At 40.3% G+C, this 19686-nt stretch overlaps 1 protein-coding gene across 7 annotated transcripts in view; it reads right to left on the bottom strand.

Annotated features, from left to right (window-relative positions):
* Positions 1-19686, bottom strand: part of slc4a11 (solute carrier family 4 member 11) — a 47214-nt gene that overhangs the window by 6059 nt on the left and 21469 nt on the right. For 4 of the 7 annotated variants that reach the window (XM_023795643.2, XM_072718632.1, XM_072718629.1 and 1 more), the window contains 12 exons: positions 19132-19182; positions 13247-13363; positions 9730-9770; positions 9345-9573; positions 6069-6150; positions 5776-5899; positions 5201-5409; positions 3909-3945; positions 3075-3159; positions 692-817; positions 341-454; positions 81-213 (listed from right to left, as the gene is read on the bottom strand). In XM_023795643.2, the coding sequence (XP_023651411.1) occupies positions 81-213; positions 341-454; positions 692-817; positions 3075-3159; positions 3909-3945; positions 5201-5409; positions 5776-5899; positions 6069-6150; positions 9345-9573; positions 9730-9770; positions 13247-13363; positions 19132-19182 (1348 nt within the window). Of the gene's footprint in view, positions 1-80; positions 214-340; positions 455-691; positions 818-3074; positions 3160-3908; positions 3946-5199; positions 5410-5775; positions 5900-6068; positions 6151-9344; positions 9574-9729; positions 9771-13246; positions 13364-19131; positions 19183-19686 lie in introns of all 7 variants that reach the window. The other 3 variants (XM_072718630.1, XM_072718631.1, XM_023795647.2) reach the window with 2 other exon arrangements.

The raw sequence follows: 19686 nt of genomic DNA, 5'->3' as shown, positions 1-19686 counted from the left end.
ATTAACAGCACTGAGGTTAGAATTGTGGGTACATCATATATGATTTCCAAGGGTTTTAAGTGCGCAGCTATCACACCGACCTTTTGAAGAGCTTCATAAGTAAGCTAACATTGAAGATACCCCCCAAGATGAGGAATAGGCTGCTCCATAAGCCGATGCAGGCATAGAATGCAGGGAAGTCAAGACCATAGTCATCACAGATGCCCCGGATCACTGCAATACCATAGACAAACTTTTGGCCCTCTGCATGACATATCATTGAAAACAGCTGAATTACTAAAACTACCAGTCAGTATACCAGTGACTATGATGCCTCAGAAAGGCATAGAATGGATCATACCACTGATAAAGATGGCGAGTGGAGCCGTGGTCAGGGGGACCACCAGAGGGGACCCCGCCAGCAGAGAGTAGATGACCCCTCCAATGCTCTGGCCAATGATGGTCTTTCGCACATCTGTATGGGAGCAAATCAGACATTTGTAAAGCATGGAAAATATTGATATATAATTGACAATACAATTATTTTGTCACATTCTTAAAATGAGAAGTAAAGTTGTCCACAACAAAGCACTGACACGAGGGGTGTCACAGCAGGGAGGGCTGGGGGGGGGGAGATGATGAATGCCTCCACCTCCTCCACTATTAAATAAGAAGTTAAACAGTTTAAAGAGGTCATTGCTCTTGGACTCACCAATCTCTCCCCGTGTGCTTTCATCATTCAGCGAGCCAAATGCAATGGCTGGCAAGAGGATGGCGATGTACAGGAATATGGCGGTGGTGGTGTACTTGAGCAAGGCTCTGTTACTCCCAAGTAAGCCTGGAAGGAAAACACAGTAGAAACAGGAAGGCGAGATAGGTCATACCTAAAGTGGGACAGAGTAACAAGACACATCGACTGCATCCTGCATTTCATACCAGATTTATGGAAAGGGGTACGTTAGCACAGACTAAGTAAATAAGAAAAATACAAAGCGGCACATAGATACAAAATGTATAACCTTTTGAAGAGATGTTTATGGATATTTTCTTATTCATAGCTGTCAAAATAACTATTCTTCAAAATTTAACCTTCAATGTGTACCCTATGTTCAGTTTGTAACGCACATGTTTTGATATTTTGTTAAAAACCACCTGGCAACAGGAATAATGGTACACAGTTTGATACAAACTTGGTGCACAGTCAGTACAGCAGAGAAAACTGAAATTATTTTTTCCATAAAACTGCAAACACAAACACAATTAGGAACAACTGTAAACCAAAAGCAATGGGTCTGACAGGGACATATCTGACTACCAAAACTTAAGGGATGCTTATTCGCACATTGTAAAAATAAATATGTAAAATACTGTAAATAAAATTCAGAAACAAGTCTGTATAATAACAATCATAATGAACTAAATCCCATGATCTCTACTACTCTACTACCAAGTATGGTCACACATCTGGAGCAATAAACACTGATCTAAGCATAGTTATTTTTCTTTAGCTTGATTTGAAATTCCTAGCAAAACCGCCTTAAAAGCCACGAGGAGACTAACTTGCAGGGGCTGTTTTTGCCTTGCTCAGGTCGTACACACACTCCGATGATGTCATCTTAAATGAGTTTCCCACAACATACCCTATTTCGGTATAACAGACCTTCTTGGTCTTATCAGCTGCTCTCTCTCCAGTGCTGGTGTAATTTACTGGGAAACCAAAATGTTCCCAAGCTGCCAAATATGAGAAACTGTAACCAACATTAGCCGTGACTAAATCCCAGCCACAACTAACATAATGTTTTCCCTGTTCAACATCTTCTTGTGAATTTAGGTCCACTCCATTTCAAGAAATTTATTCATTCATTTTATTGTGCGTTCTGAAACTAAAATTACATACTTGAATGACACACGAGAAATATATGTAACGTTACAGCAAATCTGCACTATACTTTACACTAAACTACTACACCTTCCTGCCTCTCCCCCCAAGTTCAAGAGCAGCAAGCTAGCAGAAAATTCAGCAAAACATTCTTGTTGTAATCTGGTTGTTTTGATTTCGTGACAATAATCTGTCTATGTCTCATTTAAAAGAAGAATCCAGAGAATAATGGCAAACAAAAAGCAGTTCATCAGCCCAGTGGACACATTTGATTTAATTCAGTATCTTCAGATAGGGTTTTTATATCATTGCTTTATTTAAAAAGAGGTTTCTGGAATAATATTTTAAAATCTTTTTTCATATTTCCAAATATTATCTACATATAGAAAAAAACTAAATAAATAACTGCAAATTTGGGTCATTAACTAAATAGGCCTTGGTCACTGGGCAAATTCATTGGTGATTTTTAATATGGCCCTTTCAGTGACACCCCTGTTCTAACCAATGGAAAAGGAACATTAAATGGAAAAACACAAAGGTTCAAACTGGCCTTGCCGCTTGCACCTGAATGATATTTTTATCAAAGTGACACGTACGGAGGTGGAACTCTCCATGGTGCTGAAGCTAAGATATCATGACGATATCCGATGGCTTCAACATCTCGCTCTATACTCATGCTAAATATTCAGTTCCATAGACCTCATGTTGCCAGAAAAAATTCCAGGAACCTTGAAATCAGTACACTGAGCCCTAATGTACTTTTACATTTTAGACCATAGCATCTTTTAAGCTGCTAATACTATCACATTATACATTGCTATATTACAAATTTTGTCATTTCATAACCATGACTTTGTAACTATGAACCCACATGTTGTCAAACTTTAAGCAGTTTAGACATACTTTTCTGTTGATCATTCTTACAGAATGTGCTTCATAGTTCTCTGATACATGAATGATCATCAAGATTATTCGAGATAGAACACAAATAAGAAATTACGAGATATGGTCAGTAGGTATACAATGAAAGGGAAAGCCGTTTCAGCAATTAAACGGTAAACATGGGTAGTGGGCGAAATGTAATGGAGAGCTCAGACAGTGGCAGGGAGGCGCACGGTAACTGTCCAGTGACAGACAGGAAAGGGAGGAGCACAGCCGAGTGATAGAGGGAGGAAGCAAAGTATACAGTCCAATGGAGGCCACAGGAAAAACGCACCATCCGTAAAATCTGACGGGTACAGTGGGAGCCGACGACACAAGTCCTCGTAGATTCCACGGCCTGCGCGCAGGAAATCCTTGCACTGGGGACAAGCAGAGAGATAATAGAGAGATGGTAACATGAGATCAGGGCAAGGAGGCATCCTGTCAAAATAACCATATGAACGGCTGCACCCTGCACTAACCCAAGCTTTCCACAAGTACGACTACTGGCCTCAGTGCTATGAAATTCAGAACTACTGCACCCAAACTACAGAGCATATTGCTGCTATTAGTCAGCGTTTAATAAACTAAAACTGGTAAAAGAGAACAACAGATTAATTTTGATCTGGTGCAAAGTTAAATGAGCTGGATTGCGATAAATTCCCCTGAAGTATCAACACAAAACCACAGGTGCGTCTATTTGGTATCAGAACACCCACTCCTTGGGAATTTATGTCTGTCATTAGAAAGCGTTACAATTCAAACGATCGTAACATTTCAGCGTTTGATCCACCAGCTGCTTGGCGGACAGCGTCATCTCCAAGCACAGAAAGGGAAAAGCCCGTTGCAGAAGTGCTTTGTGCCGATATGGGCGTGAGAGTTAATAGTTTATATAGCACAGTTACCTTTGTGTAAACATGTAGGAATGCTTAAAGTAAAGCCCAGATTCACATTGTTCAGGTGCCTGTCTGTGGAGCCGCACTGGCCCTCTCCCTGTGAAGGCCCTCCAGTGAAGTATTAAACATGATGAAATAATTTACTATTACAAGACTCCGTGTGCGGCCGGCTGCCAGGGCTCCACGCCAGTCTTGGCCAGGGTTTGATAAACAAAGCGTTTGAGAGGAATTACCGTCCAGCTGCTTGCCTTTCCTGACGACGACGATAGTCTGGGGCACAGGAAAAACCAATTTGGTCTCTGTTTTTTCTTGAGAGGGGAGTGTAAATGCAGGGAGGGAGTGACATGCCTGTGAGGGTGGTCTCCAACAAGAGGGAGAGGCATGCAGGCGGATTCAGCGTGACGCGTTATTGAGGGAGCGATGGGATTGGGCACATTCTGAGAATATACCCAGATAATTATCATTCGAAGCTACAGCATAGTTAGCATGATATTTTTGTAAGTAAGAATTTGCTAAATAAAGAATGAAAAGTACTACTGACTCTAGAGGGAAGTAATGGAGTAGTTAGGCTGATCACACACTCTTCAACTTGTCTTGTGAATGCGACTAGTTTTACTCGCTGTTATCTGCTAAAAGCTCTAAGTAAGGAAACATGATACCAGGCTGCCTAATGCAGACGGTCCATGCTTCAAAGGGTCGTGATGCCAGCCAGGGGCCTGAGCATGTCCTTTCCATGTGTCCATGTGATATGGACTCACCAATGAGTGTAACCAAAGTAATTAACAGCCAATGACAATCCAGCGTGGCGTATGCACGTTTATGTTCTGACGCCAGACTGCTGAAAGTACAAGTGTCCTTTTTCAGAGTCATATTATCTTGGGAGTTTAAGGCAACTAATTCTTAAAAAATAACTTCACTATTATGTACATGCATTATATTAAGGCTAAAAAAAATTGTGATATTTGCATGACAAACAGAACCATGCGACACAGGGATGGGCATGGAAAACGAGCTTCATGTGGGGGTAATGGGCTTACAGAAGCAAGCCAGGTATGGGTTCAAGACAAAAAAAAAAGGAACTGGCATACACGAGATCAAAGCAAACACAGAAAAAAACAAATAAACTTGGGCCATGCATCGCGATGACAGGACAGGCATCATGATTACATTACTAGCAATAGGAGGGAAAGAAAGACAAACATTTGCAGATTATGAATGAGTAGATTGAACCAATACAGCACATCTATTCACCTGACTCCCCCTCGAGATGGTCACACCCCCCCTATCTTAGATAGCATAAGATATATATTCAAGACAAATGCCATACATAATTTATTTGAGTTCAGGAAAATAAAGACATGGGGATATATTATAAGTGTGCCATCATTCAAAACTAGCTGTTTATCATCACCTGCCATCTCCTGTATTACACTGTACTTTGTGTCTGCATGACACCCCAAGTGGTCTGTCTCTGCCTGGCTCTCCTACATGACCACGGCTCGCTTCTCCTCTGCACGGTGCTACCTTGAGTGGCTTGTTGCTGTGGGGATCTGTCTCCTCCTCTTCTACAGCAGCTGGTTTCTGATTGGCTGCAGTAAGCTGGTGCCTCTGATACACAAGCTCTTCCTTGAACTCCTCCTGGGTCTTAGTTTCCAGCAGCTTCTGCCTGAAGGAGATGTCCGAGAACATGGTGGCAAATGTGCGACCCAATTCCATGGCTGTCTTCGTGCTTTTCTGGCAGCAAAAAGGGGGGGGGAGGGGGGGGGGGTTGGGTGAGAGCTGGAGTGAGGAAGCACTGCAAGTCACCCTTTTTCACAACTGAGCACAAACAATTGAGCTTTCTTCCTGTTTATCTTTTCATAGTTAAGCTTACCAATCAAGCAGTGATAGTGCTAAAATACACACACATCTAATGTTTATATGCCACAGAAGATTAATGTCTGACAGCACTCGCTTTGCAGTGAGGATCATGTTCAGACGGCTAAATTGCACTCTGAGGGTGGGCAATGGTCACCAGTAACAGTAACACTGCAGGCATGCATGTAAACAGACACATCCAATACCACTCAGCAGAACACCATGACAGTAAACGCAGGTTACCATCTTTTGTGGGGCGAGGATGAGGATGACATAACGGACCTCGCAGCAGTTTTCCCCCCAGTTCTGGGGTCTCTCCAAGCGAGAAATGCAGACATGTCGTCTTTGGAGGCTTTTCACGTTGCAGCTACAGAGGAGAGAGATTAGCGGAAAGGGGCTCAACTGGGCAGCAGGCGGAGAGGGTGGCAAATAGCTACAGAGCACACCTCTTATAAGGTTATCATTACCACAAGATTATAACCACTGTATACTGTGAAACGGATTTCACCCGGGGCACCTGCTGCCATGTGACTCACAGGATGCAGAGCCAGGACTGCTGGTACTGGACGCCGGTAGCAGTGGCCGTCACTCCCTGGATGGTCTCGGACAGCAGGTGCACTAGAAGGATGGCAAGTGCCCTGTGAGTGGGGGCTGGACTTCTGTGGTGCTTCTAATCACCGCAGCCATTAGCTGTGAGCGACGGAAAAAGGTCTGGCTGCTCAGCTCGGGACACACTAGGCCTCCTCTAGACCTCTACATATAGCCTGTAGTTTAAGTTCCTCAGCCATATTCTTTTCAGTCATAGACCATGTTTACATTTCTACCGATCCCTCTTTCTCATTTTGGCAAAATAGACATGACCACACAGACAGAATTTTTACAGGCTTAGAAGGTATTGTAGAGAAATATGAACTAATTATCAATAGCAGATTTGATAAAGGAGCCAATGTAAATGCATGCCACCTGTCCTTAGCAGAGGGGCACTCACTCCCAGTCCTGACACAGCAACTGGAATAAGAGAAACTGGCAAGAGATCTGATGGAAGCATACAGTGCATCCAGAGAAATCCAAACACATAGATCATTCCCTGAACATGCAGCATGCATGGTACTTCTAACAGGGCTGTGCCTGCTTATTCTTAGAGCTGAATACTGTCCATGTGCAGTCAGACACCTTTCTAACAGGGCTGTGCTTATTCTTAGAGCTGAATACTGTCCATGTGCAGTCAGACACCTTTCACAGCTATGCAAACAAAATATGCATTTTCAAAGATTTAAAATCAGCAGATTGAAAATCAAATTCAAAACTGTTCAGATGAAAGCTTTAAATGGTTAAATACAAAATGAAAGAACAGTTATAATACAGTTCTCTATTTTAGAGGCTAAATGCAGACACTGCTGGGGAAACAGTCTGTCCCAAACTAAGCACCCTTTAATCCCTTCTGGGTATTACATTCATAATGTTGCTCAAACTGCACAATTCATTCCATAGAGTTTCATAGAACTCATTCATAATACAGCATTGTAAGTATTTCTTACATTACATTCTCCAGCACACATTCTCTGTAACTGATTATTACACACAACACTGGAAAGCACATCCTGTAGGACTATAAATGGCTTCTAACACATATCCCCCAGAGTTGAATCTGTTTACTTCATTCATCATAGCACCCTTCTTATACAGTAGATCAAGGATTTCTTAGACATGCTACAAAATCAACCCAGCCATAAGAGGGCACCCCAAATCACTGTGATGCTGATCTACAGTTGATCTACCGTTACCTTCTTTGCTTACAATGCAAACTCCTGTTTTCAGCCCTCTGATAATTATGCTATGGAATGCTACGTTAAACAGATGAATAAAGTTGGCTGAATGATTTGCCAACACGATACCTCCAGCATCCTCATCAGTGATTTTTTACAGACAGTCTTCACCCCAATCAGTCATGACATCCTGCACTTTGATTGCCATATTATTGATTTTCCTTCATTTTTAATCCCTTCTTGTCTCTCTTTTGGCTCCAAAACATAGCTCATAAGACCTACTTAGGGGCCCCATGCCCTCGTTAGCCAAGGTCCCCATACCCTCAATAGCCTAGGGTGCTTTGAGAAGTTAGTCCACTCCTGGCTACCTTACAAACTGGTCCGATGTGTTCTGCTTTTATAATGTGCTTGGATCCAGCTCTGTTCTTTGAACTGTCCATTGGCTGCTCTCTGCGAAAGCTCGTCTGAGATAACCCTAACCCTAACCCTAACACTGGGGTTCTTCAGCTACTGTAAACAGTCTGACAGATGTTGTAATAGATCAAATTAAGACCATCGGTGTGTAAATGGAATATTAAAGCAACTATGGAGTAAAATATTTCATAAAATAGTAGTTAATAAAAATATAACATTAAAAATGTTACATGCTTTTCTCCCAAAATTTTCATAATTTTTTTTCTGTGTCACACGGCAAAAAAACATCACCAGCACACAGTAACCTAAGCTGTAACTTTGTATTGAACCACGTGTGTTAGATGGGGCCTCTCGCCACATCCAATAAATCTGATTTCAACTGGTCCACAACAAGGATATCCGTCTGCCTGCTGATTTGAGAAGAGGTGAGCTAATCAAACGTGTGAAATGGAGACACACAGACCTCTATTAGTACCATCCCACCAGACTGACATCCTCTAAAAGGTGTGAAACAGTGATCCTGCTTCTGTCCTGGTCTGCTCTCATTTTCACTCCTTGTTCTATTCTATGGTGCAATGTCAGCTAAGCCTGAGTGCTTAGAAATTGACCATGCGTGTTCTGAGCAGGAAACTAGTTACCCTCCACATTTGGTCTAAGATCTGGCTAAAAAACGTACAACTATGGTACTTTAGTAAGTTTCCAAGAAAGAAGATTTACAAGATTCTGAGGTGAAACCATAAAGAATGACAAGACAACAAAAAAAACAAAAAAAATATTTTTTCACATACCGGTATATATCTTATCTGTATTAAACCTTACCATTATCAAAGAAAACAAAGCTTTGAGATTTCTCTGCATGACAAAACCAAAAAGACATATTCAATACATAAGGAATGGAGAAGACGATCCCACATAGGCAGTAAAGAGAGAGCAGCAACACTGGTCCATTCTTTTAGCACAGTGCTCATATTGTGCTTTGCAGTGAGCATCGTGATATTTCATTTGCACCAACATCTGTCCCCCATGCTGTTTTTTTTTAATTCCCCATGGTTTCTGTTAGCCTTTCACAGTGATGACAACGTATTGCCTAGACAGCCTATGACCGAAGAGGCTTTTGAAAGGTCATACCAGCACTGTTAACATTCCCTGCACTGCGCATTCTGATGTCATGCGGCCTGACTGCTCTCTCAGGGGTGTGGAGTGACTCGAATCGCTATGGGCAGCACTGAACACCTACAGGGCTGGTAGCCAAGCAGGACTGTGGAAATCAGAGTGACAGAGGTGTTTTGAAAAATGCCTGCTGTTTTTCTGTATTGCTAACGCTCTCAAGACCCTGATAGCAAAACAGTTGCCATAGGCAACAGGTTGGTATTGCCTGGAGAGCCAGGCGTCTTCACCAGCTATCTCAGAATGAGCTGCACTGGGTTCGTTCTACCCCTCAGGCAGTCAGATGTGGCCTACAAATTGATTTTATATTTAATATTCGCTATATTTAATAAAATAAATGTACATAATCATGAATACTAATACTAATACAGGTACAATGTATATTTCACAAAAAAAAAATTTAGAATATACATGGTGAAAACATTGTGTATTAAGACAGCCAACAGGAGTGGGACCCGCGCTCACCGTTGACCTCCTGGGGTGCAGCATCAGTGAACAGCAGACGCATGACCTCCTCGAAGTGGCAGGCAGGCTCAGTGGCGCGGCTGTCCTGAGCCACGCGGTGCAGCATCCGCCTCAGCACCTCGTCCAGCGAGGCCGCCATCTCGTCCAGCAGGATGCTGGCCTGTGCCAGGAAGCTGTCCAGGTCTCGGTGAGCTCTGACCTCCTCTTCGAAGTTCATCAGCTTTACGTACTGCATAACGAATAGATGGAGATCGCGTGTCCACCAACATGCAGACGCCCGTTCTGTATGCTCTCTGTGAGTCTTACCGAGCATGTGCTGAGAATTGTGTAACTGGTGAATCAGTTTAGAGTGACCCAGAGACATACTTGACAAACAGCATCTTACTTTTCTCGAAGTGTTGAGCAGCACGCACCCTGAGTCTGAATCTGTGGAGGAAAGAGAAGAACCAAGAAGGCAGGGGGAAAGATCTCCATGACATTCATTTTGAGAAGGCAAGAAATGATACAGAATCAATGTCAGTATAAATATGGAGTGTAGACCAGAGCACAGACTTGAAGGATATACCAGACTAACAGAAACCCATCAAAATATCTGTACAAACCGCTGTCACAATGAAAAAGATATATCATCAGTCAGTATGCTACTATTCCTGACATTTATAAACTTAGAGTTAGACTTGGAGCTGCTTATGTAATGAAACCCATTTTCACACTGGGTGAGAAGTCACATGACTGAAACAACCATCAGACTAGCACTGACATTAAAACCTTGGGCTCAGTGGAAAGTATCTTCCAGTCAAATTGAAAGACCTGTAACAGACAGGTCAGCTTTTTCCTTGTGTCAATACTGGTTATAAATAGCTCCATTAAATAGGCAGCTTGTAGAACAGTGATCTGGGTCCTGGCTCTTACTTCTGTCTGATCAGATAAAGTTGATAGAACAAAAATAGAAGAACAATCGCAATTGTTCTGGAGCTCAAAACAAAAAGTGTTTTTTTGGCAGGCTAAGGCAGTGAACAAGCAATTGAGCGGCTGGCAGACTTGCCTAACTTCTGACTGGGGCGTACGGCCACAGAAATAGGGAAGTGGGCTCTTCGAATACAATGCCTCATCCTGTAACCATGCTGGCGAATCCAGGAAACCCCACCCCACCCTCGATCCCTAGACCCAGGGGTGCTGTTTGGTCTGTCCTGCCTTTATCAGGCATGAACATAGTGAGGGACACAGAGGACCATAGAAACTGAGCTCTGTGAATACAAACACATTAAGCTGGACTAATCTCTATGAATAGGAGGCAGGCGTTACTCTCCTCTCCCTCACAATATCCAGGCAACACGTAAATGAAACTACTATTATTCATCAGGAAAAAATAGGATCAGGAGAGTTCACAAGTGTTAAACGATCTTGACAAGGAAATAAAATGGGAATTTGTAGTTCACACATCCGTATTTCTAAAGTTGGAGGGGAACTGTTTGGTGGCATCACTTTAGAAGCGATTTCATATGAACCCTTCTATACCTGAGAATTTTCAAAGTTACTAGGCTGTATTATAGACTCATTTGGTCTATAGGTCAATGACACATTCAGCAAACATCCTTTTCATGATTTATGAATATGATTAACAGTAGAAACAATAAATGTACTAATTAACTAATGAATATCAGTAGGAAATACAAATGCACAAAGGGAAATACTTAGAGACTAATTACAGATAATTACATATAATCACTCGAAATTTTCTTCTTATTATTACATAATTGGCTAAATAGTACTCGAAGGCTTTCCATATGAATAAGGTTGAGTCCTGTTTGATATTTAGTCTGCAAAATGATCAAATGTAATGTAAAAATTACATTTAAAAATTAATATTTAATCCCAGGGATACTGCATGCTAAGTGTGATGTGGAGATTCTGCAGTAAAGCAATACATATGCATGCAGCATGAACTGGAGGTGCAAACTGAGTCTGGACCAAAGCCCACTTTCACTGTAAGATCTGGCTTACTGGGGGAAGCGGGACGAAACAGACCATGGCAGAGAACCTGTTTCTAATGAAGGGCTCTGCTTGAGAGAAACAAACACACGGTTTGACTCAGGTATGAAAAGCCCACTAGCAACAATGGATTCTGCTCTGGTGAGAAGCTAATTTGAGCCGTTTCAGCCGCATCGCCTACTTTCAGATGCAGTTTCATAATGAGAGCAGACTGCCTAGGGTGTCTTAGCCACAGTGTGGATTCTGCCACCCTGACCTGCCGGTGGCCTGCCTGCTCCTGTCACCCACCAGCTCTCTGCTCTTCAGAGCTGCTCTCAGCTGTTAGCTTAAATGAAGGACAGGCTCCAGGACGTCACCCGTCTCCAGCAACTGGGGTATTTAGGTTTTCCTAGCTGTGTTTGTCGCCAATATTTTTTCGTGGCCATGTTTTAGTAGAAACAGGTTGGTAAATACATGCACACAATGTGTTTGCCCTGTAAATATTCTAAGGTTAATTCTCATCTCCTCACCGCTTCTCCTCGTGAAGGTCGCAAAGGGATTAATTATGTAAAGTGAAAATACATGTGTGAAAATATTGAGTGTGTGTGTGTGTGTGTGTGTGTGTGTGTGTGTGTGTGTGTGTGTGTGTGTGTGTATATATATATATATATATATATATATATATATATATATATACACACACACACACACACACACACATATACATACACACGCACACACACACACACACACACACACACACTATTAAATGATACACAGAGGGAGGTATATAGATCCAGTAACACATTTGCATCTGCATGACACATACAGCATCACATCAACACAGGGACACGTTTCAGCTTGGGTAATGTTCTGCATCTCCATGGTAATGGTCACCAGTGCTGTGCCTACAAATGCCTCAGACCTGCTCTGAGCAGTTAACTCAGTGAAAGCAGGGATAATCTACAATGTGAGAATGTTTACTATACTTGGTCGTTACACTCCATGTCAGAGTGCAGACAAACCCAACTGACAGTAACTAAATGACATCATAAAGACTGAAGGGACACAGTAGCCATCATTATGGAGCAGGTGAGTGACAAAGATGGTGACAGGTTTGTTTGTAGTTGCCTGCAATTTCTGACCTTTGTTTCTGGAGTAATTCAAACACCCATTTGAGATTTGAGTCCACATTGCAAGCCACTGACTCAATTCCATCCTGCTGTATTTCTATATTTATTTGATTTTTTTTTTATATAATTTTGTTCAGGAATAATGGTAATTAGGGGAATCTTAATGTAATCATTTCTGAGATTTGCACAGAATGCACAGAGTTACACACTGTTCCCTTCGCTCAGCAAGTTTCAGGTGTTTTGTCAGTAAGCTTTTAAAAGCTGGTTCATATTTTGTGTCTTAAAGAGAAGACATACCCCGTTCCCTTTGTTTAATACATTACAATCCATTGTTTGTTTCAATTATGCAACCTAGCAGCTCTGTCCTACATTTGTGCCCAACTGCCAGGCTATAACGTGACATAATATGAAGAAATTCTCTCTCTCTCTCTCTTAATTCCAACAACAACAACAACAACAACAACCTTAACCCCTACCCAGCCCTAACCTTACCCATAAGAAACCAAACAAAATACAAGATTTTTGGCAATTTTGATTGCATTCACAGATTTATATCATGCGGACCTGAAAAAAGCCCCCACAAAAAGTAATATTTGGTGCCCACAATGTGATAAATACAAACCTGCACACACACTGCACACACTGCACACACAGTGAAGGCTTTACACACATAACTGCACATCCTCCAAAATGTATACATGCAGTGTAGCCTGTAGAAAGGTGGTGTAGGAGCTTTGTAAATGTGTATTAAATTTTTTAAATACAGCAGGCATATTTCAGTTTTATCCACCAACCCACCTGGGCTCCCAGGCTGGACCTGACTGTAGCAGTGGATGTTGTCCCCGCAGACGATGGGCGACTCCTGTCCTTCCTCCTTGCCCTCACAGCCATCCTCCTGGTCCCCCTGCTGAAGCTCTGAGGGGGTCAACACAGATGGTGGCTCAGTCCTGACACAGGTGCTGCATTTTATCCAGTGTGCTGCTTTTAGGCAAGCCCACATTCACACTCTCCTAAAACTCTTAATAATATGACAATAACCACGATAAATAAGATTTTAACACATAATATGTTCAACAAGCTTCAATTCAATCTTAAATTCAAGTCCAAATTCATTCAAATAAAAAAGCAAAATGTTTCCGAAAGGTTGCAGAACTTGTAAACTGAGGGCTGAAAAGCTTTAGCTAGGTTTTACAAATGTTTGCAGAGGGCAGTTACTCTGTGATTCTGGATAAGAACAATACATCTCTTATATAAAAATGGGAATATCCCCATTTAACTTCATAACTGGATAACATACTTTATAATCTTTCTTTCTTTAAATGGCGTTGGAAGGTATGCAAGCATCACCCTTATGATCATATTCCAGTAGCCCAGGCTATTCATGCTGACTTTCAGGCAAACTCTGAAGAAGACAGATTCTCCCCACTCTGTATTGCCGGGAAAGGCATTCAGTGTCATTAACAAATACGTGTGGCCCCACAGAACAGGACAACTATATGAGGCTTCAAAACTTAGCTTCAGAATTTGCACATCAATCTGAATTTCACTACATTTCTACAGCTTAGTTAAAATGGAAATATCGGTTTTCTTGACATCTTTTAAACAACAATGCTGCAATGCTATAAAGGGAGAAGTGTTTTGTGTACAGCCGTGATTATTTTACTTCTTACTGGTCTTTGTTGTTTTGTCTACAGTACTTGGCTTCAGTTCAAAGCAGACCATAAACTAGGAAAGCGCGCACCACATCATTCTGACAGTTATACTGTTTTAGTCAATTTTCAGGTGGAGAATTCTGTTTTTAGACTCTAAGCAAATCTATAGGCTTTGCCAGCAGTCTGTCTGTCTTTAGAAAATCCTGCTGTGTTTTTAGTCTATCTGCTAATAAATTGTGTTCTGCTGAAGGTGAAGAAAGCTCTAGTAACTGATCTGAAAACGCAAACAATGCACTCAAGAATCAGTGTTTGGCCATGTGTTCATTAAAAGCAGGTCCTGCATGATATCCTGAATGGAATTTTAAAAGCCTCTGTCTGCCTATTATCCTTATTTCAAATCTATCTTACATGAAACCATTTATATTCTATCTTCAGCTGTACCCATCAAACCACAAACGAGCTTTAATATTGTAATACAATCACTGGAATATTGTAATACAAGCAAAAATGCAGCAATTGAAATAAATGGATGTGTTGTGAAATAGTCTTGTCTTTTCAGTCTAAACAGTCCTTTTAAATCAAGGACATTCAACATTTTTTCCCAGTCACATTAATCTTGTTTGCTGAGCTCTGAATTGCTCTGGATTCTAACATTTTTTGGAAATCTGCATTAAGCTAGACAATGCTAGTTTGAAGTTTTTGCAAGCAACATAATCAACCCCATGTACTACTGCTGGATTAAAAAACTACTGAATGAGATGAGAACAGTAATGAAATTAACAAGCCATTGGCTTTGGATCTAGTGTACAATCATTTACATGTTAAATGGAACGATAAAAGGAAACATATGGATGTTTAGCAATCATGTCTTCCTACTGTACATGTCTGCTGCAACTTCACGGGATGCAGAATGCCTTGAAATCCTTGGCTGAGTCGGTTATGAATCAGTCAACATGTCATATTTCTCATTAGCATATGAGGTTAGGTATTTGAAAGGTGTGTTTTGCCTTAAGGGCATGTAATTGTTTTAGGAGAGTGCTGTTGATGACCTGCAAACCTTTTATTCTTTTGCTGGATGTCCTTTTTGCTGTTTTTCACCTTAGTCTTAAGTACAGTTCTGGTGATATTTTTTCTTGGCCATCCACCTTTCATGGCCAGAAAACTGAGTAGGGCCATATAAGGTTGAATGAGGCTCAATTTAATGCTACAGGCAAAGGAGAACCCTTGTCCTTAGTGATTTTTTAATATAAAAGCAAACGCTTGCACGGCCCAACCCGAAGCAAAAATATGTATCTTAAAAACATTTTTATATAAACAAGATGAATCAACAGGAGAAGTGAAACATTCTGAAGTTATACAACAACTGATTTTGAAAAAAAGTGCAAAGTTTTGAAGAATAGGACCTTTTTGCAATTAACCGAGTTTTACTTCAGTTTATGTGAGATCATCTAATATATATGCAAAATGTTTTAGTTCTAAGATTTTGATAAAGAAAGTAAAATGTGGATGGAAATTACAAGCATAGCCATACATCCATCCCAATGTCTTTAAACACTCTGGACAAGATGCCAGTCCATCCCAGGGCAAACACACGTGTCATGAGCATGTTCACACACTAATGGCAATTTAGAAATACCAGCTAGCATAACTGTCTATTTGAACCTTGGCATCCTGACTAAGTTGTACCCAAGCCTTAGGCCTTGTGCTGTCTGGGATAGACTACATGCCACCCTATGACCATCACTTGGATAAAGCAGATGGAAGATGGATGGATTTTTTTTTTAAATACACAATTTTGGCATTTAAAAGTGATTACAGTGGTACCTCAGAACTAGAATTTAATCCGTTCAGAACTCCGGATCGAATCCTCAACAATTCGAGTTGTGATCGAATTTTTGCCATAAGAAATAATACAAAAACAATTAATTGGTTCTCGGCCCCCAAAAAAATACACCTAAATATGTTTTTTTTTAGCATTTAAACACAAAATGAACCGGATAAACCAAGAAGAGCATATACTGTACTAAACACATCTACTGTAAGCACATTTATCAAAACAGTAATTTTTAAAGTAAGAAAATAAATGCATCCAAACAATGTGTAAAGTAAAAAAAAACAATGTGTCCTGCCCCGATCGTCCGCTCCTTCCGTGTGCCATGCCCCCTCGTTAACCTAGTGTGGAATCCCCGTGTGATCAGCTGTTTCTGGTTGTTGTCATTAGTCCTCCGTATTTAGTCCGCGTATCAGTTTGTTTCCCCAGTTCGGTCATTGTATTGTCCGTCTGCGTTTTGCTTGCCTTTCCTGTAATAACCCCGTATTCCCCAATACCCTGACGTCTGCTCCTTTGTCTCCGTTCCGTCCCCGTTCGGCACGACAATATTATTATAATTAAATGTATTAATGGTTTATTATTAATATTAAAATTAATAAGAAATATTTATTTATAAATGTATTTTATTTAGTGCTGTCAAACGATAACATTTTTTAATCAGATTAATCACAGGGTTGCTGTGGATTAATTTGGATTAATCACGATTAAATATCATTCATTTTTAATCTATATTAATCGCATTTCATTTTGCATGAGCAAACAGACTCAAGAAAAAAGGGAATATATATATGAACTTAACGTGTTTATTGAACATCTTGAACACAAGTCGGATGCATTCCATCTGCCACAGAAATGCAATACCATGGACCCATATCAAAAAGCAAGATTTTTTGCTTAGCCGGACAACTTGTTGGATTTAAGGTACCTCAGTTTAAATGGTCTTTATCTTCGTTCACTAGCCCAAACTACCGTAAATCCGACAAATAATCCGACTAATCATGAAATCCAATTCAACCCGGTTAATTGCCATTGTTAGCAATATCAGTTGATAGCACATTACGCGCGGTGCTTTACGTATAAAATTCCGTAGCAACACGTCCACAGATAAGTTGGATGGTATAGTGTGTGCGACCGATTTAATGAGCCACAAATGAGAAGTAGTGCTTAAACAGTATAAAACTACAACTTTCTCTTCCATTGATAAAGGGCCTGCCATCATGTATTCTGAACTCGGGATCCTCTGTGTTGGTTCGACTTTTAAGAAATTTGAGTTCTAATGAGTTTGAGAACTGAGGTACCACTGTATTTAAAGCAAACATGGTAGATTCTTATAATGAATCATTTTCAAATCAGAATTTCACAATTGTCAATTATATTCAGCTACTCCATACGTTGAACACACCAGAAAATTACAAAAGTGGAGATCAGTTTCACTACTGTGCATACAGTGGATGACCAGAAGTTTATCATTTAACCATTAGTAGATAGATGGCAGCAGGGAAAAAAAACGGCATGGTTCTACATAACATCAATGGACTTTGTATCAAATCCAAACCGGGTGTGCAGTTCTGGTTGTTCTCAAGGAGGCACTAGGGAAAATTCTATGTTGTGTGTCATGTGACTGCACACAGATGCAGCAAATGCCCCCATATATAACCTCCAATACATAGCTGTGCTTGATTTTAGTTTAAAATATAACTTGCTTCAAATGATTACTAAATTATCTAAATACGTATCCAACTAGTATCAAAGCCAGGTAGATTCATGATAAATCCAAACCATATTATTGAGTGATATTTTACACATAATGTTTCATGTATTCAATAACCCACCAGAATGTAAATAATACAAATATGAGCAAATGACACTTTCAAACAAATCAAGCATTGATACTAACACTGTTTGTTATGTAATTTGATACTAAAATCAAGCCTGACTGATTGCACTCTTTCCAATTTTATTATGCTAACAACAGAAGGTATCGTAATTCTATGATTCTGCTTCTCTGATTTGATCTGAATCAGTGTATTTGGTTAATAGCATTTACAGTATGTAAAGTATAGTACTGTATATACCATATATTGTATTCATAATCCATCCATTCATTTTCCATAACTGCTTAGTAGTTAATAGTGGGTGACAGTACTATTTATTAATAGCTACAGTATTTAATTCCATTTTAATGTACAACAAACAATATACATGAACAGCAAAAGTCCCCAGTGAGCTAATAAGCCTTCATAAATTATTTCAGTGATAGATGCTCTTTGCCTCACACTCTACAGCTAGGATGCAAAGGCCATGCCATTGTGTTTTATAAATGACCTGTAATATAGGTACAAATGGCACAACTACTGTACACCTGTGCGTAGTCCAACTTACAGCTAAAACTGATGCTGTTACCCTTTGCTAATAGGTGTCACTGTGCATGTGAACCAACACTCGTTATATGAAGTGGATACTGTAGTCCACTATTGAGCAGGTGGCCATATGCTAAAAACTGAATGGATTAAGTTTGATACAAGATTTTCATTGCTCTTATGTATTGGAGTTTTCTTAGTTAATACTGAAATATAAGCATCCCAGCCAACAGGGAGCATTCCCAGAACTTTAGTTAATGCTATGTGAAGGTCTTCTCAAAGCTGGCAGAGAACATTCCTACTGTAATGTTAATTGAATGTTGTTTCAATGTTTTACATTTTAACAAAGGTTCTGTCAGTGTTAGCACAATAGCATTCTTACAAGAACATCCTTTTAGTGTAATTAATGTTGAAACATATTATGATGAAATTTATATTATATAAAAATACTACATGTGTACACAGTAAATAAACCATCCAGCCCAGAACCCATGATCTTCCAGGGGTAAAACCACAGTACTACCTGCTGCTCTACCATGTCCTTCATTTTTACATACATTATTATTCTTAGTTGTAGGATTAGTTGCATAATATTATTGGAGTATCAGGAAGACAGGACACTTTTAATGTTTCCATACCTTAATCGTAATGTTCAGTAACTGTTCCTAGAACTAAAAATTGTTCTGTTTCACTGCATAAGTAATCAAGCAAATAAGATAATGCTGTTTGACCATCCAGAGCAAAGTAAAGCAACTTCTGATGTTTTTTAAAGGAACAGCCATAAAAATGAGCACAGAATGAGACAGCAATAAGAGAGTGAACACAGTGTGCCTTACATACCCATTTCCTGAAAAAAGTATCCATTCTTGGACATCCCTGAAGGTGGACCCTCTGTGACAAAGCAGATAAGAAGAGTGGTTTTCAGAGCCAGGCAGCAGAGCTTGTGGCTCTGAGTAGAAATTAGAAGTCAGGACACTTAAGTGGGTTAAGGGAACAATGAGGATACATGAACAAACAATGGCCGGCGGTGTGCCGTCTACTGAGAAACGACACTCTCTGATCCCACCCTCAGGCTCTGCTCAAGGTCAAACAACGAATTGATATTGACTCTCCCAGCAGCCATGTGTTCAGCCATTATGGCAAGAAGTTTCACAACCTAAAAAACTCCAAAAAAAGCCAAACGTAACCATTGTTCATTATGTGTTCAGAACATTTGATGCCTTCATTGCAACTGTAACATTTACATTGATTTTATTTAGCAGATGCTTTGGTTCTAAAGAACGTACAAAAGAGCCAAATAGCACATTACAAACTTATATGCTGTCAAGGAGTGGACTAGGCATTAATTCAGCTATGCTGTGCTTCCAACGAACGCCCAGGTACAAGTACATGCAA

Source organism: Paramormyrops kingsleyae, chromosome 12 (assembly GCF_048594095.1).
Source record: "Paramormyrops kingsleyae isolate MSU_618 chromosome 12, PKINGS_0.4, whole genome shotgun sequence".
NCBI lineage: Eukaryota > Metazoa > Chordata > Actinopteri > Osteoglossiformes > Mormyridae > Paramormyrops > Paramormyrops kingsleyae.
The sequence above is the reverse complement of the archived record's forward strand: the minus strand, read 5'-3'. Positions and strand labels throughout refer to the sequence as shown.